The sequence below is a fragment of the Nerophis ophidion genome, linkage group LG17, assembly GCF_033978795.1.
Source record: "Nerophis ophidion isolate RoL-2023_Sa linkage group LG17, RoL_Noph_v1.0, whole genome shotgun sequence".
In the NCBI taxonomy this organism is placed as follows: domain Eukaryota; kingdom Metazoa; phylum Chordata; class Actinopteri; order Syngnathiformes; family Syngnathidae; genus Nerophis; species Nerophis ophidion.
Genome location: NC_084627.1, coordinates 4,303,417 through 4,331,364, shown reverse-complemented (window position 1 = coordinate 4,331,364; position 27,948 = coordinate 4,303,417). Strand labels below are relative to the sequence as shown.

The 27,948-nt window shown below is 41.6% G+C and overlaps 2 protein-coding genes and 1 long non-coding RNA gene across 5 annotated transcripts in view; 2 read left to right on the top strand and 1 right to left on the bottom strand.

Moving 5' to 3' along the window:
- Positions 1-3,829, top strand: part of setd1ba (SET domain containing 1B, histone lysine methyltransferase a) — a 31,222-nt gene extending 27,393 nt beyond the window's left edge. The window contains 2 exon segments of the mRNA XM_061875785.1: positions 2,156-2,293; positions 2,370-3,829. Coding sequence (XP_061731769.1) covers positions 2,156-2,293; positions 2,370-2,543 — 312 coding nt within the window. The 3' untranslated portion in view covers positions 2,544-3,829.
- A 5,850-nt stretch (positions 3,830-9,679) lies between these two features.
- LOC133535823 (uncharacterized) overlaps positions 9,680-27,948 on the top strand; it is a 46,858-nt gene continuing 28,589 nt past the window's right edge. Inside the window, exons 1-4 of one of the 2 annotated variants that reach the window (XR_009802332.1) lie at positions 9,680-9,742; positions 15,536-15,709; positions 24,302-24,401; positions 24,521-25,582. This is a non-coding gene — a long non-coding RNA (uncharacterized LOC133535823). Of the gene's footprint in view, positions 9,743-15,535; positions 15,710-24,301; positions 24,402-24,520; positions 25,583-27,948 lie in introns of those variants that run through there. The other variant, XR_009802333.1, reaches the window with a different exon arrangement.
- On the bottom strand, positions 14,008-24,717 carry car15 (carbonic anhydrase 15). 2 transcript variants are annotated; one of them, XM_061875782.1, is made up of 8 exons: positions 24,311-24,717; positions 24,211-24,237; positions 21,582-21,758; positions 21,371-21,516; positions 21,205-21,297; positions 17,518-17,584; positions 15,794-15,954; positions 14,008-15,723 (listed from the first exon to the last, which is right to left on the bottom strand). In XM_061875782.1, exons 1-8 carry the CDS (start codon positions 24,372-24,374, stop codon positions 15,511-15,513), a joined length of 948 nt encoding a protein of 315 aa, XP_061731766.1. In that variant the 5' UTR covers positions 24,375-24,717; the 3' UTR covers positions 14,008-15,510. The 2 variants fall into 2 exon arrangements, with proteins under 2 accessions (XP_061731766.1, XP_061731767.1); XM_061875783.1 differs by having other exon boundaries at positions 21,582-21,707.

The window sequence follows — 27,948 nt, the reverse complement described above, 5'->3', positions numbered from 1 at the left end:
GACCCGCGTCCGGGCGAGGGAAATCCGGGTCCTTTAATTATTTGAGAAGAGCCAGATGAGGTGGTTAGGGCATCTGGTCAGGATGCCACCCGAACGCCTCCCTAGGGAGGTGTCTCAGGCACGTCCAATCGGTAGGAGGCCACGGGGAAGACCCAGGACACGTTGGGAAGACTAAGTCTCCCGGCTGGCCTGGGAACTCCTCGGGATTCCCTAGGAAGAGCTGGACGAAGTGGCTGGGGAGAGGGAAGTCTGGGCTTCCCTACTTAGGCTGCTGACCCCGCGACCCGACCTCGGATAAGCAGAAGAAGATGGATGTTCTGTTGTGTTTATGTTGTGTTACGGTGCGGATGTTCTTCCGAAATGTGTTTGTCCTTCTTGTTTGGTGTGGGTTCGCAGTGTGGCACAGATTTGTAACAGTGTTAAAGTTGTTTATACAGCCACCCTCAGTGTGACCTGTATGGCTGTTGACCAAGTATGATTTGCATTCCCTAGTGTGTGTGTAAAAGCTGCATATATTACATGGCTGGGGCCGGCACGCTGTTTGTATGGAGGAAAAGCGGACGTGACGCCAGGTTGTAGAGGACGCCAAAGGTAGTGCCTTTAACGCACGCCCCCAATATTGTTGTCTGAGTGGAAATCGGTAGAAAATCGGGAGAATGTTAGCCCCAAGAGATTTTTGGGAGGGGCACAGAAATCCGGGAGTCTCCCGGGAAAATTGGGAGCGTTGGCAAGTGTGGATTAAAGACGCACTTTTCTTTTCTATCCATGTTAAGTGACAACTAACAAGCGTTGGTTTTACTTTAGTGAAAAGATTTTTCACATGTCGAAGGTGAGAATGTACGTCATTTATTGGATATTTACTAATCTAAACAGGAGTTGGCAATGTCAGGTTTGAACTGAACCTGATCCGCTCCTTTTTATGTATTTTATATTCCCCTAAGCAGAGGAAAAGCAACACGCACGACATTTCTTTTCTGATGTGTTAACTTTGGGCATGTACTGTGTATATATATATATATATATATATATATATATATATATATATATATATATATATATATATTTTAGGAGCTCAACAGGGTCACTTAATTATCTTAAAATAAGCATCATAACTTCTGTTGTTTGCTACCTTTGAGACACTTATTTCGTATGTCTGTCCATTTTACTGGTGTGTTTGTGTGAGTGATGGGGGGAAAAGCTCTGACACACTTAGGTAAAAGTAGTTAAGTTTGCATGTATACATTTCTTAACTCTCAAATATCTTTTTCAGAGTTTTTTCTCCAGGCAGAAATACTGTTTTGTAGGGCTGCGAATCTTTGGGTGTCCCACGATTCGATTCAGTATCGATTCTTATATATCGATTTTTTTTTCGATTCAATGCGATTTTCGATTCGAATACGATATTTTTCCGATCCAAAACAATTCTGTATTCATTCAATACATAGGATTTCAGCAGGATCTACCCCAGTCTGCTGACATGCTAGCAGAGTAGTAGATTTAAAAAAAAAGCTTTTATAATTGTAAAGGACAATGTTTTATCAACTGATTGCAAAGATGTAAATTTGTTTTAACTATTAAACAAACCAAAAATATGACTTATTTTAACTTTTTTGAAAATATTGGACACAGTGTGTTCTCAAGCTTATGAGATGCGATGCAAGTGTAAGCCACTGTGACACTATTGTACTTTTGTTTTATTTTTATAAATGTCTAATGATAATGTCAATGAGGGATTTTAATCACTGCTATGCTGAAATTACAACTAATATTGATACTGTTGTTGATAATATTCATTTTTGTTTCACTACTTTTGGTTTGTTCTGTGTCGTGTTTGTGTCTCCTCTCAATTGCTCTGTTTTTTGCAGTTCTGAGTGTTGCTAGGTCAGGTTTGGTTTTGGAATTGGATTGCATTGTTATGGTATTGCTATGTATTGTTTTGTTGAATTGATAAAAAAAAAAAAAAAAGAGAATCGATTCTGAATCGCACGACGTGAGAATCGCAATTCGTATTCGAATCGATTTTTTCCCCACACCCCTACTGTTTTGTATGCGGATCAGTGGCCTAGTTACTGTATTGATTGATGTAATAATTGCGTGACAATGACCGTGCAGTCCAATAGAGAAGTGGAAGAATACATCTTGGCTGCGTTTGCAGGTGATTGCGGACATGCGTGAGAAACGCTACGAGGAGGAGGGCATCGGCAGCAGCTACATGTTCAGCGTGGACCACGACACCATCATCGATGCCACCAAGTGCGGCAACTTCGCCCGCTTCATCAACCACAGCTGCAACGTAAGTTAGACGAAACACATTCCTCCCAACCTGCGTGTCTTACCTACACTTAGGTTTTTTTGACCTCGTTTTCCAGCCTAACTGTTACGCCAAGGTCATCACGGTGGAATCGCAGAAGAAGATCGTGATCTATTCGAGGCAGCCCATCAACGTGAGCGAGGAGATCACGTACGACTACAAGTTCCCCATCGAGGACGAGAAGATCCCCTGCCTGTGTGGTGCCGAGAACTGCCGGGGGACGCTCAATTAAGTCCACTTTTTTACTGCACTCGTCACATGTTGATTGTTTACGATTTATGGTGCTGTTCAATCGACACGTCAGTTTGTTTGGTTTAATTTTCCTCGTTTTCTTTCCACGTCTCCCACAATGCGCAGTATTGCAGCTCTGCCACTTCTGCGACATTTTCAGCTGCTCACAAAGACACGAACGTGGTAAATGGGTCCGTCTGGTACAAAACATCCTTCGTGTGAATCAGGATTAAACATTTGTCGCACCAAATTTCACAACTTTTGCTAAATAATGGCAAAAAAAAAAGAGACAAAAATCCAACAACTATCACTTCATGTATTGGTGAAGAAGTGATGCATTTTATGCAATAATGGTGTTCTCAAGAGTATTGGTCCCATTAGTGTTCCAAAATGTGCAATTCAGCGCCCCCTGTAGGCTCCAGTGCACAAGCAGTCATGTTGAAAGCTACAAAAAAACAAACATTTTAAGCATGAAGTGTTTGTAAGCTGACTTCATGTTGTATTATTACTACTCAGTGTTGAAAAACAAATAATAATGAATGCACTTCCCGCTTTATCGCCCCCTGCAGACCACGTTTGACATTACTTTTCATCTGGTTGCTTTAACAATGGAGTTGTTTTTTCTATCTGGTGATGTGTATATTGTATACTTGTACAGAAGATCTGCAAGCTTTTTTTTTTTTTTTTTTTTACATCATCATGGGGTCACACTTCAAGAATTATTTTCTAGAAAAAAGACTGAATATGAGAAAAAAAAAACATCAGGGAATCTGTAAAAGAAATGATTTTATTTAAAGTAATGGAAAATAAGAAAAAAGAGGAAAGACAGAAGGTCCACTGTGTACAGGAAGTTTCCATCTCCACCTTTTGGAAAGATTGTTTCTTGTAGAAACGTCTTCTCTTCATTTCCCGTCTTGCTTTGTAATTCTCTCTAAGGTGTGTACATAAGCTAACTGTGAATATTATATAAATCTATATATTTTTGTTCCCCAGGGATTTGCTACACACATCAAGAGCTCCGAGAGCTGTGTAAACCGTATGATTGCGAGCGGTGAGCTTGTAGCAGGACATTTTTTTAGCTTGTGTCAAGCTTTGGTTTTGTTTGTTTTTTATTGTAAATTCTATGAAAACAAGTTGTTTTTGTGGTGTGGAGAGAAAGTAAAAGTGCAGAATCGGCATAGGAAGCGGACTGAACGATCAGCCTGCTTCGCTTTGTCTATTTATTACATGACAGATGTATGAAAATGTTCGACATGGAAATAAAGCAGTTTTGCATACATCCATAAATGTGTTTTCTCTATTCAGACAAGGCATTTATGACATGTTATTATAATTTAACTTTGGCAGACAGGCAATAGACTCCCTTTTTAGACCAGTTGATCTGCCGTTTCTTTTCTTTTTCTTCTATGTCCCACTCTCCCTTGTGGAGGGGGTCCGGTCCGATCCGGTGGCCATGTACTGCTTGCCTGTGTAACGGCTGGGGACATCTCTGCGCTGCTGATCCGCCTCCGCTTGGGATGGTTTCCTGCTGGCTCCGCTGTGAACGGGACTCTCGCTGCTGTGTTGGATCCGCTTTGGACTGGACTCCCGCGACTGTGTTGGATCCATTATGGATTGAACTTTCACAGTATCATGTTGGACCCGCTCGACATCCATTGCTTTCCTCCTCTCCAAGGTTCTCATAGTCATCATTGTCACCGACGTCCCACTGGGTGTGAGTTTTCCTTGCCCTTATGTGGGCCTACCGAGGATGTTGTAGTGGTTTGTGCAGCCCTTTGAGACACTAGTGATTTAGGGCTATATAAACATTGATTGATTGATCAATCCCACCAACACGTCTTCCTATGAGGAAGCAGTGCCTGGGGAATCTGTGGTGGACTCTCCTATTTCTGGGGCTGAGGTAGTTAAAAAGCTCCTCGGTGGCAAGGCCCCGGGGTTGGACGAGATCCGCCCGGAGTTCCTTAAGGCTCTGGATGCTGTGGGGCTGTCTTGGTTGACAAGACTTTGCAGCATCGCGTGGACATCGGGGGCGGTACCTCTGGATTGGCAGACCGGGGTGGTGGTTCCTCTCTTTAAGAAGGGGGACCGGAGGGTGTGTTCCAACTATCGTGGGATCACACTCCTCAGCCTTCCCGGTAAGGTTTATTCAGGTGTACTGTAGAGGAGGCTACGTCGGATAGTCGAACCTCGGATTCAGGAGGAACAGTGTGGTTTTCGTCCTGGTCGTGGAACTGTGGACCAGCTCTATACTCTGGGCAGGGTTTTTGAGGGTGCATGGGAGTTTGCCCAACCAGTCTACATGTGCTTTGTGGACTTGGAGAAGGCATTCGACCGTGTCCCTCGGGAAGTCCTGTGGGGAGTGCTCAGAGAGTATGGGGTATCGGACTGTCTTATTGTGGCGGTCCGCTCCCTGTACGATCAGTGCCAGAGCTTGGTCCACATTGCTGGAAGTAAGTCGGACACATTTCCAATGAGGGTTGGACTCCGCCAAGGCTGTCCTTTGTCACCGATTCTGTTCATAACTTTTATGGACAGAATTTCTAGGCGCAGTCAAGGCGTTGAGGGGTTCCGGTTTGGTGACCGCAGGATTAGGTCTCTGCTTTTTGCAGATGATGTGGTCCTGATGGCTTCATCTGACTGGGATCTTCAGCTCTCGCTGGATCGGTTCGCAGCCGAGTGTGAAGCGACCGGAATGAGAATCAGCACCTCCAAGTCCGAGTCCATGGTTCTCGCCCAGAAAAGGGTGGAGTGCCATCTCCGGGTTGGTGGAGGAGACCCTGCCCCAAGTGGAGGAGTTCAAGTACCTAGGAGTCTTGTTCACGAGTGAGGGAAGAGTGGATCGTGAGATCGACAGGCGGATCGGTGCGGCGTCTTCAGTAATGCGGACGTTGTACCGATCCGTTGTGGTGAAGAAGGAGCTGAGCCGGAAGGCAAAGCTCTCAATTTACCGGTCGATCTACGTTCCCATCCTCACCTATGGTCATGAGCTTTGGGTCATGACCGAAAGGATAAGATCACGGGTACAAGCGGCCGAAATGAGTTTGGGTCTCTCCCTTAGAGATAGGGTGAGAAGCTCTGTCATCCGGGAGGAACTCAAAGTAAAGCCGCTGCTCCTTCACATTGAGAGGAGTCAGATGAGGTGGTTCGGGCATCTGGTCAGGATGCCACCCGAACGCCTCCCTAGGGAGGTGTTTAGGGCACGTCCAGCTGGTAGGAGGCCACGGGGAAGACCCAGGACACGTTGGGAAGACTATGTCTCCCGGCTGGCCTGGGAACGCCTCGGGATCCCCCGGGAAGAGCTAGACGAAGTGGCTGGGGAGAGGGAAGTCTGGGTTTCCCTGCTTAGGCTGCTGCCCCCGTGACCCGACCTCGGATAAGCGGAAGATGATGATGATGATGATGATGATGATTGATTGATTTATTCTCAATCAACCAATCCATGACCTTTATTCTCAATTGAGCAAAATGGTTACTGTTGGATTTGGTTGTCTTTTTATTTCCTGGTCAGATTTTAGAACAGCTAAAGTGTGAGCCTTTTACATAGACCTTGAATTTGGAATGTTGGAATGAAGACATAACAATCCCTATCTCAAATGTCCGAAGTAGGGAGGAGAAGAAGAGGGGCGGGTGAGAGTGAGTGAGGAGGGAGAAACTGCCATTTTAGGATTAGATCAATTTGGACCGAGCTTTGAAATGTTGTATCTAGATTGATCTCCCAAGGCGCTTTGGTAATAAAATAGAAAAAAGAGCAACCTCCGTCTCTGATTGATTTAAAACCAGCTTATGTGTCATCAAACAATCTGGGGGCGTTGACCGAAGGAAGAACAGGTCCAAAACGCAACATTACTCAGAGATTAAATGTTTTATTTTCTTCACTCCCACAATTGTTTAATACTATTTTTTTTTTTAAGCAAACAGCCGTTGCTCTGACCACATTTTTATTGCAGATACAGTCCGGTATGCCGTGGGAGATTATCTGAAAATTCTGTGCTGTTCAGTGTCGGTGCTGTCTAGAGCTCGGCAGAGTAACCGTGTAATACTCTTCCATACCAGTAGGTGGCAGCTGGTAGCTAATTGCTTTGTAGATGTCAGAAACAGCGGGAGGCAGGGTTCAGGTAAAAAGCTAATGCTTAACCCAAAAATAAACAAAAGGTGAGTGCTCCTAAGAAAAGGCATTGAAGCTAAGGGAAGGCGATGCAGAACGGAACTAAAACTGAACTGGCTATAAAGTCAACAGAAACAGAATGCTGGACGACAGCAAAGACTTACTGTGGAGCAGAGACGGTGTCCACAATGTACATCAGAACATGACATGACAATCAGTAATGTCCCCACAAAGAAGGATATAAACAACTGAAATATTCTTGATTGCTGAAACAAAGAAATATCGCTCAAAGGAAGACATGAAAGTGCTACAGGAAAATACCAAAAAAAAAAGAGGAAAAGCCATCAAAATAGGAGCGCAAGACAAGAACTAAAACACTACACACAGGAAAACAAAGTCAAAATAATTTGAAGGCGTGATGTGATGTGATGTGACAGGTGGTGACAGTACACCTACTTTGAGACAAGAGCTATATTGATGCATGCTTGCTTATGGTTTGAATTCATATCAAACAATTGCTAAAACAACTTGCAACTTGTCCAGGGTGTACTCCGCCTTCCGCCCGAACGCAGCCGAGTTAGGCACCCGCGACCCCAAACGGGACAAGCGGTAGGAAATGGATGGAACTTTTTACTGTCAACAGAGTTTCGTTTTTTAACGATTTCTGCTGGTGGTGTGCCTCCTTAAAAAATGTTCCTTGGTTCAAAAAAGGTTTAAAAACACAGAGTTAGACAATTTTTTTTTACATTTTACTCAATATATTTTCAAGTAAATGGCATTTAAGGAATTGCTGCACAAAACATGCTGCAAAAAAAAAAAAGAAAGAAAAAAAGGCACCTTTTAAGTATTATTAAAATTCCTATGGTATTTTATCAGGTCGCTATAAAGTCTCATTATTGATATATTTTTTTATTTGTATATCTTTTTGTATTTGATATAAATGTTATCATAAATAATTTGAATGTTTTTTTTTATTTAAACCAAATCCAATTGATATTTGCCATGTTATAAATAGCGAGACATGAGTGACTACTTGTTGCTAGGCAGGATATCTTTTTTAAAAACGGCTAGGACAGGGGTGTCCAAACTTTTTCCACTGAGGGCCGCACACTGAAAAATCAAAGCAAGCGGGGGGGCCATTTTCATAATTTTTATTTTAAAAACCAATACAATATATGTATAAAAAATATACATTTAGGTCTCCACTCAAAGGGTTTTGGTCAAAACATTTTTGAAAAATGTGTCATTATTCAGTATTATTATTTTTATTATTATGCAAGTTTTAAATCTCTAGATCAACATTAGGAAAAAAAATGTAAAAAACACAAAATATGCAATATTTTCACCCAATAAGTTTTTAGGTGGAATATTTGAGATTATATAATAATTGAAGCCTAATTTTTGGCTTTTGATTTATTATTATTTTTTGAGCAATGACACTTAAAAACAAAATAATTGGGGATCCAAAAGTGTCTTACTCATTAAAGTGTTAAAAAATTAATTATATATTTTTTTTACTCTTTACTTTTAGCACAATAATCTCGAGATCAACTTCAGATATATCTGTCAATTTTAAGTTTTATTGTTGTTTACGTTTTTTGTTTGTATGTTTTAGGTTCTTCTTTAAAAGAAAAAACGCTCAGTTTTTTCAATGGCAAAACACAAAATATGCAACATTTTCCCCCAAAAATATCTCAAAGTGGAATATTTACTGTGATGTAATTGAAGCCTTGAATAGGTCAATAATTCAAAATGACATTGAATCGCATAATTACACAGTATTCTGGACATCTGTGTTGCTGAATCTTTTGCAATTTGTTCAATTAATAATGGAGACGTCAAAGAAGAAAGATGTAGGTGGAAAGCGGTGTATTGCATCTGCCTTCAGCCACACAAACACAGCCGGTGTTTCCTTGTTTACATTCCCGAAGGTGAAGCTTTAATATGGAACAGAGCGGTCAAGCGAACATGGTTCCCGACCACATGTCAACCGGCAGGTTTCCGTGAGAAAATTGTGGTAATAAGTCGGCTCTTACCGTAGACATGAGTGGAGCTTACGTCCTGCTGCAGCTGCGTGGCTTCTTTCCCTCAGAGACACTGGCGGTCACTTCACCCGTGGCCACACCCCTCCGACTTTCAGGTACTATATAATCTCAGTAAAACACTAGTAACACAATAGGCGGATAAGGGATTTTCCAGAATTATCCTAGTAAATGTGTCTAATAACAACTAAATCGCTCTCAATGCCCTCGCCTTTTTTAAAAAAAAACTTTTTTTTTCTTTTTTCTCGTCCTTCACTCTCATTATCCTCATCCACGAATCCTTCATCCTCGCTCAAATTAATGGGGAAATCGTCGCTTTCTCGGTCTGAATTCCTCTAGCTGCTGGTGGCCATGATTGTAAACAATGTGAGGATGTGAGGAGCCCTACAATCCGTGACGTCACGCGCACATCGTCTACTACTTCCGGTACAGGCAAAGCTATTTTAAAAGTGACCAAAAGTTGTGAACTTTATCGTCGATGTTCTCTACTAAATCATTTCAGCAAAAATACGGCAATATCGCGAAATGATCAAGTATGACACATAAAATGGACCTGCTATCCCTGTTTAAATAAGAAAATCTCATTTCAGTAGGCCTTTAAAGCATTGCATTTTCTTGTTACCTTGCTCTTTTATATCACTTTTTACGTTTTTATTTTTTTTCAATTGTATTTTTAAAATGTACCGTGGGGCCGTTTAAAATGACCTGCGGGCCGGAAATGGCCCCCGGGCCGCACTTTGGACACACCTGGGCTAGGAAGACAAGGAAAGAAACAGCACCATCTGCTGGCTACGGTGAGGCACTGACATATATGACGACGGCCAGTGCTCCTTTTATTCATATATTAAATCTAATCAAAACAATGTAAAATTGTACGTTGATTCGCATGTTTCCACTTTTGAAAGACATACATCTGAAATGCGTTTTGTATTTTTTTAAAATCTTTAATCAATGAAGACGGCTATTGTTTATGGTGACGTCACCTTTGCACGAGCCAGGAAAAGAAAGCTCTGTTTGTGTTCATGTTGTCACGGCCGTGCCAGGAGGAGAATGGTGTGTAAACGCAAAGATAAGACATGAAACAGCTGCTCACACACATTACTCTGTTCCACTCACATACACACTTAGTAATAGCTGGCGCCATTTAGCTATTAACGCCGGCCTGCTTAACGCGTTATCATGTTGGGAAAGTGCGGAACAGAAATGATTGAGGATATAGTTTCGGGTGTCATTAAAAAAAATGGTTCTATCGTTGGACTGCAATTTCTGTTATTCGATCTTAAAATGACAATAAATGGCGACGAAAAATAGGAACGTAAAAACTCAACTGCAAAATAGAAGGAAAAAAAAACTAACACGAGCGCGTAACGTGGCGAAAGTGCTGGAAATAAGCGATTGTGGCTAATGCTAGTACGTAGCAATTAGCTCGTAACCTTGACCTCAAAGTTTGACGGTAAAGACAATATATTTATGTATTTCGCTGTCCTTTATAGAAGTAAAAATCTAATTAAATATAAAAATGTCTAATTAGCTTGTCTAATGTCTATCGTCTAATGAAAATACGGTGGTCGTGTGAACAATTTGGACCACTGTAACTAAATTATCTGTAAGACATACAAGGACACCATTTTATAATAATGCTCTCTTTGTGCTAAAACAACAAATGTTTCACTGCTTTTTATTATCATTGTGGATTTGTTGACTCATGAAGAAATAAAATGTCTCAAAACTGATAAAGCAAACATTTTAAAGGCCTACTGAAAGCCACTACTACCGACAACGCAGTCTGATAGTTTATATATCCATCCATCCATCCATCCATCCATTTTCTACCGCTTATTCCCTTTCGGGGTCGCAGGGGGCGCTGGCGCCTATCTCAGCTACAATGATGAAATATTAACATTGCAACACATGCCAATACGGCCTTTTTAATTTACTTAATTGCAATTTTAAATTACGCGCGGAAATATCATGCTAAAACGTCACGGTTCTTATGACGTGTGCGTGTGACATCACGCATTGTAGAGGACATTTTGTTACAGCACCGTTCCCAGCTATAAGTCGTCTGTTTTCATCGCTTAATTCCACAGTATTCTGGACCACTGTGTTGCTGAATCTTTTGCCATTTGTTCAATGAATAATGGAGACGTCAAAGAAGAAAGCTGTAGGTGGGAAGCGGTGTTTCATTGTTTACATTCCCGAAAGATGACGGTGAAGCTTTACTATGGAACAGAGCGGTCAAGCGAACACGGTTGGATTGGACCACACACACCAAGTACAGTGTATTATGCAGCGATCATTTTGAAAGATCGTGTTTCGAAGAAGGTCCCTTGCGAAGGGCAGAGATGGGTATCACCACCACCCGTCGACTGGTGCTGAAGAACGGTGCAGGGCCGACTTACAGGTTGTACAGGTACGACCATATAATCTCACTAAAACACGAGTAACACAATAAGTAGATAAGGGATTTTCCAAAATTATCCTAGTAAATGTGTCTAAAAACATCTGAATGGCTCCCACTGTATAGTCTTTTTTTTTTCTAGTCCTTCACTCTCACTTTCCTCATCCACGAATCTTTCATTCTCGCTCAAATTAATGGGGAAATCGTCACTTACTTGGTCCGAATCGTTCTCGCTGCTGGTGGCCATGATTATAAACAATGTTCAGATGTGAGGAGCTCCACAACCCGTGACGTCACGCGCACATCGTCTGCTACTTCCGGTACAGGCAAGGCTTTTTTATTAGCGACCAAAAGTTGCGAACTTTATCGTGGATGTTCTCTACTAAATCCTTTCAACAAAAGTATGGCAATATCGCAAAATGATCAAGTATGACACATAGAATGGACCTGCTTTCCCCGTTTAAATAAGAAAATCTCATTTCAGTAGGCCTTTAAGGTCATACATTAGGATCGGAGGTTCATGAATTTCATTGTCCGTCATTGAGGCTAGCTGAAGAAGGTATTTCTTATTCAAGACCTTCCATCCATTTCCTACCGCTTGTCAACCCTGTCAATCCATTTCACTGCTTTTTTTAATCATTATGGACAAAAACTGAAAAATCAAACATATTAAGGTCATACATTAGGCTTGGAGAATCATGGATTTTATTGTTTGTCATTGCTGCTGGCTAAATAATGTATTTGCTATTCAAGACCAATAATAGCTAAAACAACATCCATTTCACTGCTTTTTTTAAAATTATTTTGGACGTGTTGACCCATATGAAGAAATAAAATATCCCAAAATTGAAAAAAAGTCAACATATTAAGGTCATACATTAGGATTGGTGGTTCATGGATGTAATAGTTTGTCTAAAGAAGGTATTTCCTATTCAAGACCAATAATAGCTAAAACGATAATAGACTTGTTGACCCATATGAAAAACTTTTAAAATGTCCCAAAACTGAAAAAGCAAACATATTAAGGTCATACATTAGGACTGAAGGTTCATGAATGTAATTGTTTTTCATTGCTGCTGGCTAAAGAAGCTATTTCCTATTCAAGAACAATAATAGCTAAAACAACATCCATTTAACTACTTTTTTTTTTTACTATTGTGGACTTGTTGACCCTTTTCAAGAAATAAAATGTCGCAACTGAAAAAGCAAACATATTAAGGTCATACATTAGGATTGGATGTTCATGGATTTTATTGTCCGTCATTGCTGCTGGCTAAAGAAAGTATTTCCTATTCAAGACCAATAATAGTTAAAACGACAAGCGTTTTACAGTTTTTTTTTTAAATAATTGTGAACTTTTCAACACATAGAAGAAATAAAACACGTCCCAAAATTGAAAAAGCAAACATATTAAGGTCATACATTAGGATTGGTGGTTCATGGATTTAATTGTTTGGCTAAAGAAGGTATTTCCTAATCAAGACCAATAATAGCTAAAACGATATGGACTTTTTGACCCCTATGAAAAACTTTAAAATGTCCCAAAACTGAAAAAGCAAACATATGAAGGTCATACATTAGGACTGAAAGTTCATGAATGTAATTGTTTTTCATTGCTGCTGGCTAAAGAAGCTATTTCCTATTCAAGAACAATAATAGCTAAAACAACATCCGTTTAACTACTTTTTTTTTTTTTTACTATTGTGGACTTGTTGACCCATTTCAAGAAATAAAAGGTCCCAAACTGAAAAAGCAAACATTTTAAGGTCATACATTAGGATTGGATGTTCATGGATTTTATTGTCCGTCATTGCTGCTAGCTAAAGAAAGTATTTCCTATTCAAGACCAATAATAGTTAAAACGACAAGCGTTTTACTGTTTTTTTTTTTTAAAATAATTGTGAACTTTTCAACACATAGAAGAAATAAAACATGTCCCGAAATTGAAAAAAGCAAACATATTAAGGTCATACATTAGGATTGGAGGTTCATGAATTTTATTGTTTGTCATTGCTGCTAGCTAAAGAAGATATTTCCTATTCAAGACCAATAATAGCTAAAACTACATCCGTTTCACTACTTTTTTTATTTATTATTGTAAACTTTTTTACCCATATGAAGCAATAAAATGTCCTAAACCGAAAAAGCAAACATATTAAGGCCATCCTTAGGATTGGATGTTCATGGATTTTATTGTCTGTCTTTGCTGCTGGCTAAGGATATTTCCTATTCAAGACCAACAATACCTAAAACAACATCCGTTTCACTGCTTATTTTAATTATTGTGGACTTGTTGACCCATATGAAGAAATTAAATGTCCCAAAATTTAAAAAAGCCAACATATTACGGTCAAAAAATGGATTGGAGTTTCATGGATTTTATTGTCCGTCATTCCTGCTAACTAAAGAATGTATTTCCTATTAAAGACCAATAATAGCTAAAACGACAACAGTTTCACAGTTTTGTTTTTTTTAAATAATTTTGAACTTTTAAATACGACATAAAATATCCCAAAACTGAAAAAGCAAACATATATATTCAAGACCAATAATACCTAAAACAACATCCGTTTCACTGCTTATTTTAATTATTGTGGACTTGTTGACCCATATGAAGAAATAAAATGTCCAAAACTGAAAAAGCAAACATATTAAGGTCATACATTAGGATTGGAGGTTCATGGATTTTATCGTCCGTCATTGCTGCTGGCTAAAGAAGCTATTTCCTATTCAAGACCATACATCCATTTCCTACCGCTTGTCCCTTGTGGGGTCACGGGGGGTGCTGGAGCCTATCTCAGCTGCATTTTGGCGGAAGGCGGCGTACACCCTGGACAAGTCGCTCTAATTCAAGACCAATTATAGCTAAAACAACATCTGTTTCACTGCTTTTTTTTAACAGTATGGACTTGTTGACCCATAAGAATAACTTTAAAATGTCCTAAAACTGAAAAAGCAAACACATAAAGGTCATACATTAGGATTGGATGTTCATGGATTTTATTGCCCGTCATTGCTGCTGGCTAAAGAAGATATTTCCTATTCAAGACCAATAATAGCTAAAACGACAACCTTTTCACTGTTTTTTTTTTTTTTTCAATAATTGTGAACTTTTCAATGCATAGAAGAAATAAAATATGTCTCATAACTGAAAAAGCAAACATATTAAGGTCATACATTAGGATTGGAGGTTCATGAATTTACTTGTCTGTCTAAAGAAGGTATTTCCTATTCAAGACCAATAATAGCTAAAACGATATGGACTTGTTGACCCACATGAAAAACTTTAAAATGTCCCAAAACTGAAAAAGCAAACATATTAAGGTCATACATTAAGATTAGATGTTCATGGATTTTATTGTCTGTCATTGCTGCTAGCTAAGGATATTTCCTATTCAAGACCAACAATAGCTAAAATGACAACCGTTTCACTGTTTTTTTTTTTTTTAATAATTGTGAACTTTTCAATACATAGAAGAAATAAAACACGTCCCAAAATTGAAAAAGCAAACATATTAAGGTCATACATTAGGATTGGAGGTTCATGAATTTACTTGTCTGTCTAAAGAAGGTATTTCCTATTCAAGACCAATAATAGCTAAAACGATATGGACTTGTTGACCCATATGAAAAACTTTAAAATGTCCCAAAACTGAAAAAGCAAACATATTAAGGTCATACATTAAGATTAGATGTTCATGGATTTTATTGTCTGTCATTGCTGCTGGCTAAGGATATTTCCTATTCAAGACCAACAATAGCTAAAATGACAACCGTTTCACTGTTTGTTTTTTTTTTAATAATTGTGAACTTTTCAATACATAGAAGAAATAAAATATGTCCCATAACTGAAAAAGCAAACATATTAAGATCATACATTAGGATTGGAGGTTCATGAATTTACTTGTCTGTCTAAAGAAGGTATTTCCTATTCAAGACCAATAATAGCTAAAACGATATGGACTTGTTGACCCATATGAAAAACTTTAAAATGTCCCAAAACTGAAAAAGCAAAAATATTAATGGTCATACATTAGGATTGGATGTTCATGGATTTTATTGCCCGTCATTGCTGCTAGCTAAAGAAGGTATTTCCTATTCAAGACCAATACTAACTAAAACGATATGGACTTGTTGACCCATATGAAAAACTTTAAAATGTCCCAAAACTGAAAAAGCAAACATATTAAGGTCATACATTAAGATTAGATGTTCATGGATTTTATTGTGTGTCATTGCTGCTAGCTAAAGAAGCTATTTCCTATTCAAGACATATAATTTCCACTACTTATTTTAATTATTGTGGACTTGTTGACCCATATGAAGAAATAAAATGTACCAAAATTGAAAAAGCAAACATATTAAGGTCATACATTAGGATTGGATGTTCATGGATTGAATTGTCTGTCATTGCTGCTGGCTAAAGAAGATATTTCCCATTCAAGGCTGTTAGGAGGAGGACGACGGCCGACCCGAGGGTTCGCCCTGCCGACCCCGTGAGCGTTTTGGCTTCTCTGGATGCCCAGACTTCCCGGCTGAATGTGGGATGGACGTGTCTGAAGTTGTTCCTCAAAAGTGTCTCCTGCTCCGCGTCCTTCTCCGTGGAGAACACCCGGGAGGTAAAGTCGCCCAGCTAAAAGAACAAATAAAACATTTACTCTCCTAGACCAGCAGTAATGACGGCTCTTGGTAAATAGACCTACTTGAGTCCATGAGATGTAGACGGGGACCTCGTAAAGGGTCCAGACCACCGACTGAGAGCAAGGAGGGGTTGTGAGGCTACCATAATACCTGTAATACTGGCTCATGTTGTTCTCCGGCAGCAGGCTCATCAGGGGAAAAGGTGTCACTTTGGTGGTTTGCCCTTGGGGAAAATGACCACAAAAAAAAGATAATAACTTGTGTAAACAAGGAGCTGTGTTGTTTAGGACTGCTGAGAGACGCTGCTTGACAATCCTTGTGAGCGATGACATGATGTAAATACAAACCCCGTTTCCATATGAGTTGGGGAATTGTGTTAGATGTAAATATAAACGGAATACAATGACGCCGTCTGCTCTTCACGCATACTTGCCAATCCTACCTAATTTCCCAGGAGACTCCCGAATTTCAGTGCCCCTCCAGAAAACCTCCCGGAGCAACCATTCTCCCGATTTTCCACCCGAACAACAATATTGGGAGTGTGCCTTTAAGGCACTGCTTTAAGGGTCCACTACAACCTGTCGTTACGTCCGCTTCTACTCCATACAAACAGCGTGCCGGCCGAGTCACAAAATATGTGCGGCTTTTACACTCACATGAGTGAATGCAAGGCCATACTGCCATGCAGGTCACACTGAAGGTGGCTGTATAAACAACTTTACCACTGTTACAAATATGCGCCACACCGTGAATCTGTCACGAAGTGGTGGTGACGAACCCCAAGATGCAGAGATGACAGGCTTGGAAAATGAAAACATGGTTTTAATGTTCAAAAAAATAAGGCAAGGAAAACACAAACCAGAAACCAGGAAACAGCAAACAGGGACAGGAGTCGGGATCCAGGGAATAGCTCTTAGCTTCCAAAAAAAAGGCAGTCCACAGCAAACAATACTTCAGCACTCACTGGAGGGCAAGGCAGGTTTAAATAATGCCTCTGATGAGTGCTCAGGCAGCAAATGAGTGGGGTGAACACTAATTAGAAGCAGGTGGAAATAATAAGTAACCATGGTAACCAAAACAAACAAGACTGTACAAAAAACAGGAACCGAAGGAGTCTTAGATTGAACATAAAAAACATAATCCAGACCACAGATCATGACAGAAACCACACCAAACAAGAATGACAAACACATTTCGGGAGAACATCCGCACCCTAACACAACATAAACACAACAGAACAAATACCCAGAATCCCTTGCAGCTACAATATACACCCCCGCTACCACCAAACCCCGCCCCCCTCCTCAACCCCCTTCCCCCCAATCTCCCGAATACGGAAGTCTCAAGGTTGGCAAGTATATCCTCACGCCGTAAGTCTTTGCTGTCGTCCAGCATTCTGTTTTTGTTTACTTTGTGGCCAGTTTAGTTTAATTATCGTTTTCCACATGCATCCCTAAGCTTCTATGCCTTTTTTAGGTGCACTCGCCTTTTGTTTATTTTTGGTTTAAGCATTAGATACGTTTACAAAGCAATTAGCTGCCACCTACTGATATAGATGAGTATTACACGGTTACTCTGCCGAGCTCTAGACAGCCAACAACAACACATAATTTTCAGACTATAATTACTGGTGTGCAAAAAATATTTTTATCCCAAATGGGTGAAATTAGATCATCTCCCGCGGCACAATGGTTAAAAAACACTGGATTAGAAATGCCACAAAGTGAGTTTTAAAACTTTAACCATAAGTGTGTTGCAGGCCATTGAAAAAAAGATGTTGTCTAACCTTTGTAAGCAATTGAAGACAACTTTTGTGAAATAAGTCCAAAGTGAGTATTCTCTCCAAAAACCACCTGCAACAGGAAGGACAACTGATCACGTTTTGGCTGTAAGACGCGGACTAAAACAGTTGAATGGATAAAGTAGACTGACATCAATAAAGAAGGCCAGCACACTATAGCTCTTGTCTCAAAGTAAGTGTCAGGACCTGTCACATCACGCCGTGACTTATTTGGAGTTTTTTGGTGTTTTCCTGTGTCTTGCGCTCCTATTTTGGTGGCTTTTCCTGTTTTGTTGGTATTTTCCTGCAGCAGTTTTACGTCTGCCTTTAAATGCTATTCCCCGCTTTGTTTAAGCAAACAATCAATCAATCAATCATCAATCAATGTTTACTTATATAGCCCTAAATCACTAGTGTCTCAAAGGGCTGCACAAACCACCACGACATCCTCGGTAGGCCCACATAAGGGCAAGGAAAACTCACACCCAGTGGGACATCGGTGACAATAATGACCCAGTGGGACGTCGGTGACAATAATGACTATGAGAACCTTAGAGAGGAGGAAAGCAATGGATGTCGAGCGGGTCTAACATGATACTGTGAAATTTCAATCCATAATGGATCCAACACAGTCGCGAGAGTCCAGTCCAAAGCGGAGCCAGCAGGAAACCATCCCAAGCGGAGGCGGATCAGCAGCGCAGAGATGTCCCCAGCCGATACACAGGCAAGCAGTACATGGCCACCGGATCGGACCGGACCCCCTCCACAAGGGAGAGTGGGACATAGAAGAAAAAGAAAAGAAACGGCAGATCAACTGGTCTAAAAAGGGAGTCTATTTAAAGGCTAGAGTATACGAATGAGTTTTAAGGTGAGACTTAAATGCTTCTACTGAGGTGGCATCTCGAACTGTTACCGGGAGGGCATTCCAGAGTACTGGAGCCCGAACGGAAAACGCTCTATAGCCCGCAGACTTTTTTTTGGGCTTTGGGAATCACTAACAAGCCGGAGTCCTTTGAACGCAGATTTCTTGCCGGGACATATGGTACAATACAATCGGCAAGATAGGATGGAGCTAGACCGTGTAGTATTTTATACTTAAGTAGTAAAACCTTAAAGTCACATCTTAAGTGCACAGGAAGCCAGTGCAGGTGAGCCAGTACAGGCGTAATGTGATCAAACAAGACTATTTCCGTTGTGCGGACGCTATCCTTCTTTGTGTGGAAATTGTCGATTGTCACGTCATGTACGGATGTACTTTGTGGACGCCGTCTGCTCCTCACGCATACTTGCCAATCCTCCCGAATTTCCCAGGAGACTCCCGAATTTCAATGCCCCTCCCGAATTTCTCCCGATTTTCCACCCGGACAACAATATTGGGGGTGTGTCGTTACGTCCGCTTCTACTCCATACAAACAGCGTGCCGGCCGAGTCACAAAATATGTGCGGCTTTTACACTCACATGAGTGAATGCGAGGCATACTTGCTCAACAACCATACAGGTCACACTGAGGGTGGCCGTAAAAACAATTTTACCACTGTTACAAATATGCGCCACGCTGTGAAACCACACCAAACAAGAATGACAAACACATTTCGGGAGAACATCCGCACTGTAACACGACATAAACACAAAACAACAAATACCCAGAATCCCTTGCGACAGTAACTATACCGGGACGCTACAATATACACGGTTTAGCTCGGTTGGTAGAGTAGTCGTGCCAGCAACTTGAGGGTTGCTGGTTCGATTCCCGCTTCCGCCATCCTAGTCACTGCCGTTGTGTCCTTGGGCAAGACACTTCACCCACCTGCTCCCAGTGCCACCCACACTGGTTTGAATGTAACTTAGATATTGGGTTTCACTATGTAAAGCGCTTTGAGTCACTAGAGGAAAAGCGCTATATAAAATATAATTCACTTCACTTCACTACACCCCTGCTACCACCAAACCCCACCCCCCAATCTCCCGAATACTGAAGTCTCAAGGTTGGCAAGTATAGCCTCACGCCGTAAGTCTTTGCTGTCGTCCAGCATTCTGTTTTTGTTTATTTTGTAGCCAGTTTAGTTTAATTTTCGTTTTCCCCACCCAACCCTAAGCTTCTATGCCTTTTTTAGGTGCACTATTTTTGGTTTAAGCATTAGATACGACATTTACAAAGCAATTAGCTGCCACCTACTGATATAGAAGAGTATTACACGGTTACTCTGCCGAGCTCTAGACAGCCAATTATTCATAGTTTTCAGACTCTAATTACTGTTTTGCAAAAAATATTTTTGTCCCAAATGGGTGAAATTAGTGAGTGAATTATATTTATATAGCGCTTTTCTCTAGTGACTCAAAGCGCTTTTACATAGTGAAACCCAATATCTAAGTTACATATAAACCAGTGTGGGTGGCACTGGGAGCAGGTGGGTAAGGTGTCTTGCCCAAGGACACAACGGCAGTGACTAGGACGGTGGAAGCGGGGATCGAACCTGGAACCTTCAAGTTGCTGGCACGGCCGTTCCACCAACCAAGTTATACCGCCCCACTTTAAGGACACTTAAGTGTAACTTTTTTTTCATATTTTTGCTTGAAGAAGTAGATGCCCCTTCACTATACTTTGCACTGAAAAATACTTGTTTTGTATTACTTAAATGATTTAATATTTATTAATAAGTTTGTGTTCAATTACAGTTATTATGTTTATCCTAAACATTTCCTGCCACTTCATTTTACACACATGGCAATTTTACAAAGTATTTCTCTTGGGACTACATTAACATGATATCATACTGCGGCGTTAAAATTGTGGTAATATTATACCGTGAGATTTTTATAGTGTTACATACCTAGTTTTAACTTTTAACTTTTATCTGTCAGTAGACGGGCTTCATGGTGGCAGAGGGGTTAGTGCGTCTGCCTCACAATACGAAGTTCCTGTAGTCCTGGGTTCAAATCCAAGCTCGGGATCTTTCTGTGTGGAGTTTGCATGTTCTCCCCGTGAATGCGTGGGTTCCCTCCGGGTACTCCGGCTTCCTCCCACTTCCAAAGACATGCACCTGGGGATAGGTTGATTGGCAACACTAAATTGGCCCTAGTGTGTGAATGTGAGTGTGAATGTTGTCTGTCTATCTGTGTCGGCCCTGCGATGAGGTGGCGACTTGTCCAGGGTGTACCCCGCCTTCCGCCCGATTGAAGCTGAGATAGGCGCCAGCGCCCCCCGCGACCCCAAAAGGGAATAAGCGGTAAAAAAAAATGGATGGATGGGATTAGAAAGGACGCCACATGTGATTTGCAGCAGTTCCATTAATGGCCTGTTGGGGGCAGTCAGGTGTCATTGTCAAGAAGAAGAAGAAGAAGGGACAAGCGGTAGAAAATGGATGGATGGATGGATGGATCTGTCAGTAGACACGCTATGGACGAGCTAAAAACTACAACATGACTGACAGATCATCTCCCGCGGCACAATGGTTGAAAAACACTGGATTAGAGATGCCACAAAGTGGGTGGCAAAACCTTAACCATATGTGTGTTGCAGGCCATTGAAAAAAAGATGTTGTCTAACCTTTGTAAGCAATTGAAGACAACTTTTGTGAAATAAGTCCAAAGTGAGGATTCTCTCCAAAAACCACCTGCAACAGGAAGGACAACTGATCACGTTTTGGCTGTAAGACGCGGATTAAACAGTTGGATGGATAAAGTAGACTGACGTCAACAAAGAAGGCCAGCACTGCGAGCCCGGTGGGGTCCTCCAAGGCGGCTGACAAGTTGGGATGGATGGCCTTCACGTTGACCACGTGCATCTGCACGCCAGACAACACAAACACGTTCACATGCGGCCTCAGCGTGCGGACGTCAGCGCCAGGCGGAGTCTACCTCCATCGGGTATCTGCGCCCGTCCACGGTGTGCTCTGAGCCGTTGCTGCCGGGCCCCCCCCAATGGAAGTGCAGCTGCAGGGTGTGGTACACGTCAGGAAGGCCGCCTCCGCTCACCGTCATGCCGCCGCCCACCTCCAAGACCACTGCCAGCGCCGGCAAACGTTGCTTTCATGCATCAAAACACGCCCCGCGTGACCAAAAGACTCACCCGAGTGGCCGTCGTTGGTCAGCGTCCATGAGCCCGCTTGGGCCACGTCGAAGCCCAGCAGGTGTAGAGGTCCCAGGGAGGGGTTTGTGGTCACCGCCTGCTCCAAATTGATGGGGGAGTGAAGTTCTTCAAGTAGAGGGTGACATAAAGGGAACGCTTCACCCCACGCGTAAGGATCTGAACTCAAACCCAAACACAATCAACACTTTGAAGATGTGCGGCATATGCATGGCTCAAGGTTCAAACCCCTTCCATATGAGTTGGGAAATTGTGTTAGATGTAAATATAAACAGAATACAATGATTTGCAAATCATTTTCAACCCATATTCAGTTGAATATGCTACAAAGACAACATACTTGATGTTCAAACTGATAAAAAAAATGTTGTTGTTGCAAATAATCATTAACTTTAGATTTCGATGCCAGCAACACGTGACAAACAAGTTGGGAAAGGTGGCAATGCTCATCAAACACTTATTTGGAACATCCCACAGGTGTGCAGGCTAATTGGGAACAGGTGGGTGCCATGATTGGGTATAAAAACAGCTTCCCAAAAAATGCTCAGTCTTTCACAAGAAAGGATGGGGCGAGGTACACCCCTTTGTCCACAACTGTGTGAGCAAATAGTCAAACAGTTTAAGAACAACGTTTCTCAAAGTGCAATTGCAAGAAATTTTGGGATTTCAACATCTACGGTCCATAATATCATCAAAAGGTTCAGAGAATCTGGAGAAATCACTCCACGTAAGCGGCATGGCCAGAAACCAACATTGAATGACAGTGACCTTCGATCCCTCAGACGGCACTGTATCAAAAACCGACATCAATTTCTAAAGGTTATCACCACATGGGCTCAGGAAAACTTCAGAAAACCACTGTCACTAAATACAGGTCGTCGCTACATCTGTAAGTGCAAGGTTAAGCTCTACTATGCAAAGCGAAAGCCATTTATCAACAACATCCAGAAACGCTGCCGGCTTCTCCGGGCCCGAGATCATCTCAGATGGACTGATGCAAAGTGGAAAAGTGTTCTGTGTTCTGAAGAGTCCACATTTCAAATTGTTTTTGGAAATATTCGACATCGTGTCATCCGGACCAAAGGGAAAGCGAACCATCCAGACTGTTATCGACGCAAAGTTCAAAAGCCAGTATCTGTGATGGTATGGGGATACATTAGTGCCCAAGGCATGGGTAACTTACACATCTGTGAAGGCACAATTAATGCTGAAAGGTACATACAGGTTTTGGAATGACATATGCTGCCATCTAAGCGCCGTCATTTTCATGGTTGAAAAGGATTTGAAAAGGATTTGCAAATCACTGTATTCCGTTTATAATTACATCCCAAAAAATGTCCCAACTCATATGGAAACGTGGTTTGTACTTTGTTTTTTTTGTTGCAGTTTCCAATGAGGTGCCTAAAAATACTCCAAAGATCTTTTATTTGACAGGACTGCTTTGCTGGTAAATAACCTCCTGCAGAAATCCTCGTCAAACATCTTCCACATAACGGAAATGTTCTGCTGTTTTTAAGGATACACCACAAAAACACTTGTCAAAGATCCTCTAGATGACAGGATTGTTCTGCTGTTTTTAAGTATGTGCAAAAAAGGCCTGTCAAAGATCCTTTATATTTACTGTATGTCAGAAGCACTCTACTGGCCTTATAGGCCTATTGCAAAACCACTAGTCAAAGATCTTCTACTAATGGGAGTGCCCTGCGGTTTTTAAGGATGCACCGCAAAAACACTTCTAGAAGATCATTTATATGGAGCTCTCTGCCTATTTCAATTAAGGACTTAGTTTGGGTTTTGTGTTGCAATTTCTAAGGATGTGCATAAATACTCATCAAAGATCATTTATTTGACTGCTCTGCTGGTAAATGACCTACTGCAGAAATCCTCGTCAAACATCTTCCACATAACGGAAATGTTCTGCTGTTTTTAAGGATACACCACAAAAACACTTGTCAAAGATCCTCTAGATGACCGGATTGTTCTGCTGTTTTTAAGTATGTGCAAAAAAGGCCTGTCAAAGATCCTTTATATTTACTGTATGTCAGAAGCACTCTACTGGCCTTATAGGCCTATTGCAAAACCACTAGTCAAAGATCTTCTACTAATGGGAGTGTCCTGCTGTTTTTAATGATGCACCGCAAAAACACTTCTCAAAGATCATTTATATGGAGCTCTCTGCTTTTTTCAATTAAGGACCTAGTTTGGGTTTTGTGTTGCAATTTCTAAGGATGTGGATAAATACTCATCAAAGATCCTTTATTTGAGAGGACTGCTCTGCTGGTAAATAACCTACTGCAAAAATCCTCGTCAAACATCTTCTACATAATGGAAGTGTTCTGCTGTTTTTAGGGATGTACTCCAAAAACACTTGTCAAAGATCCTCTATATGACAGGATTGTTTTGTTTTTAAAGAGTCACTGCAAAAAAAAAGAAAGATAAAACCACTGATGTTTAAGAAGCTGCTGCAAATATATTTGATATAAAAAAGATGCATTGTTTTGAAGTACTTCCTGAAGATATGCCTGTCAAAGATCCTCTATATGACAGAAGTTTTCAAGTGAAGTATAGCTATAATGGAGACATATTGTGAGGTAGAAATAAAGCGACTTACCACAGTGTGGCTTATTGTAGCAATAGTCTGGAATGAGAAAGAAGAAAGAATGACCACGGTTTGGTGACAGAGTGAATCTGATTTGTTGCAGGAGGCTCACCCAGATCTTCAGCCCAGGAAGCATGGAGGGTCACCAGGAGAGCAGCAGCAGCCACAATCATCATAGGAGAGCCTGGTCCTGATCCAAACAGGTGACGGGGGCGGGGGGGACCCAGGTGTACCCGCTTAAATAGGCAAACTTTCTCTCCTTCTGATCGCTGAAGCGCATCCTGACCAGCCTTGGTGGTCTTTTTTTTTTTGCTCCAACAAGCTCATTGATGCCCAACGCACACCCCCACCCCGCCATTGACGTCCTCGGAATAGTAACTGGAGCCATTCATGGACGTGTAGTCGCCAATCAGTCGGTAACACAATACACTCCTAAGGACGCTTGAAAAATGCATCACCTTTATAAAAGACTTTCTAAAATAATCACGGAAAACACTTGATTTTAAAATAACACTTGCAAACCCCTATGAGTTGGGAAATTGTGTTAGATGTAAATATAAACGGAATACAATGATTTGCAAATCCTTTTCAACCCATATTCAATTGCATGCACTACAAAGACAAGATAATTGCTGTTCAAACTCATAAACTTTATTTGTTTTGCAAATAATAATTAACTTAGAATTTCATGGCTGCAACACATGCCAAAGTAGTTGGGAAAGGGCATGTTCACCACTGTGTTACATCACCTTTTCGTTTAACAACACTCAATAAACGTTTGGGAACTGAGGAAACTAATTGTTGAAGCTTTGAAAGTGGAATTCTTTCCCATTCTTGTTTTATGTAGAGCTTCAGTTGTTCAACAGTCCGGGGTCTCCGCTGTCATATTTTACGCTTCATAATGCGCCACACATTTTTGATGGGAGTCAGGTCTGGACTGCAGGCGGGCCAGGAAAGTACCCACACTCTTTTTTTACGAAGCCACGCTGTTGTAACACGTGCTGAATGTGGCTTGGCATTGTCTTGCTGAAATAAGCAGGGGTGTTCATGAAAAAGATGGCGCTTAGATGGCAGCATATGTCGTTCCAAAACCTGTATGTACCTTTCAGCATTAATGGTGCCTTCACAGATGTGTAAGTTACCCATGCCTTGGGCACTAATGCACCCCCATGCCATCCCAGATGCTGGCTTTTCAACTTTGCGTCAATAACAGTCTGGATGGTTCGCTTCCCCTTTGGTCCGGATGACACGATGTCGAATATTTCCAAAAAACTATTTGAAATTTGGACTCGTAAGACCACAAAACACTTTTCCACTTTGCATCAGTTCATCTTAGATGATCTCGGGCCCAGAGAAGCCGGCGGCGTTTCTTGGATGTTGTTGATAAATGGCTTTCGCTTCGCATAGTAGAGCTTAACCTTGCACTTACAAATGTAGCGACAAACTGTATTTAGTGACAGTGGTTTTCTGAAGTGTTCCTGAGCCCATGTGGTGATATCCTTTAGAGATTGATGTCGGTTTTTGATACAGTAGCGTCTGAGGGATCGAAGGTCACTGTCATTTAATTTTGGTTTCTGGCCATGCCGCTTACGTGGAGTGATTTCTCCAGATTCTCTGAACTTTTTGATGATATGGACCGCGGATGTTGAAATCACAAAATTTCTTGCAAATGCACTTTGAGAAACGTTCTTAAACTGTTTGACTATTTGCCCACATAGTTGTGGACAAAGGGGTGTACCTCGCCCCATTCTTTCTAGATAATCTCCCACGGCACACCAGACTGTATCTCACGGCACAGTGGTTGAAAAACACTGGCCTCGTGGTTAGAGTGTCCGCCCCGAGATGGTCAGGTGGTGAGTTTAAACCCCGGCCGAGTCATACCAAAGACTATAAAAATTGGAGCCTTTACCTTCCTGCTTGGCACTCAGCATCAAGGGTTGGAATTGGGGGTTAAATCACCAAAAATGATTTCCGGGCGCGGCCACCGCTGCTGCTCACTGCTCCCCTGAGGGGAAGGGGTCAAATGCAGAGGATAATTTCACCGCACCTAGTGTGTGTGTGTGACAATCATTGGCACTTAAACTTTTACAATGAGCATCACTCCTAGTTGTTTGCTAACAATCGTATGGTGTGTGAGTGACAGGAAGAAAAGCTCTAACTTGCTTGGGGTGAGGTCTTTTTGTTTTTTAGATGCCGACATGGGGTGCGTTCTCGCTAGTTTTAAAGGCCAGTTATTATAAAAGAATGAAACATAATTCAGGTTGTAAGTTTTGCATGGATGCCTCTTTCGGTGTGGCGCAAACAGCGAGGACCCTGACTAGGCACCCAAAATAGTGAAGTGAATTATATTTATATAGCGCTTTTCTCAAGTGACTCAAAGCGCTTTTACATAGTGACACCCAATATCTGAGTTACATTTAAACCAGTGTGGGTGGCACTGGGAGCAGGTGGGTAAAGTGTCTTGCCCAAGGACACAACGGCAGTAACTAGGATGGCACAAGCGGGAATCGAACCTGGAACCCTCAAGTTGCTGACACGGCCACTCTACCAAAACGATTCTTATTTCACACTTTAACTTCAGAGTGTTTTGAGGTCAATTGTCATGCTTTAAAGTTGCTATCAACAATTTTGAGTGACGAGCGCCATTAGTCGGTGTGGCAAATGTCTTACTCGTTAGCGTCAGCTTCTAGCTAAAGAGGTAAATAACTTTGTTCGTTCAGGGATGGAAAAGAAGAAGGTGATATTCATTGAATTAAAGAAAGAAATCAACTTGGTGAAGCAGTTGCAGCGAATAACTGCTATGGACTCAGCCAAGAATGTTAAAATGATATTTAAACTGCGGACATTTATCCATGAAAATATTGAGCAGCAGCTTGAAGGACATACTGTCATCCATCCATCCATTTTCTGCCGCTTATTCCTGTTCGGGGTCGCGGGGGGCGCTGGCGCCTATCTCAGCTACAATCGGGCGGAAGGCGGGGTACACCCTGGACAAGTCGCCACCTCATCGCAGGGCCAACACAGATAGACAGACAACATTCACACTCACATTCACACACTAGGGCCAATTTAGTGTTGCCAATCAACCTATCCCCAGGTGCATGTCTTTGGAAGTGGGAGGAAGCCGGAATACCCGGAGCGAACCCACGCATTCACGGGGAGAACATGCAAACTCCACACAGAAAGATCCCGAGCCTGGATTTGAACCCAGGACTGCAGGACCTTCGTATTGTGAGGCAGACGCACTAACCCCTCTGCCACCGTGAAGCCCGACATACTGTCATTCACTTTATTATTTATTACTTTATTCCAGGGGTCGGGAACCTTTTTGGCTGAGAGAGCCAAGAATCCAAATATTTTGAAATGTATTTCCGTAAGAGCCATATAAAAAAATGTTCAACACTGAACACAACTGAATGTGTGCATTTTTAAGTAAGACCAACATTTCTAGACTATAATAGGTCTCTTATTCTTTGTAATAACATTGTTATTCTGAAGCTAACTGTGGAGGGGGCGTGGCCTGCGGGCCTGCAGCGCAGCAGGGTGTTGCCAGGATCGGCCTCGAAATCAGCGACAGATTCGTAGATGGCCCACCTTTGCCTTGTTATCTAATCACCTGTTGCTCTCTTATAAGCAGCAGCCAGAAGGCGAGACGGGGCTGGGGCTGGAGCCAGAGCGAGAACAAAAGAGGAAAAGACAATTGCTAGGAAGCAACTGAGAGACTTATTGAAAAATAAAACAATATTGTAA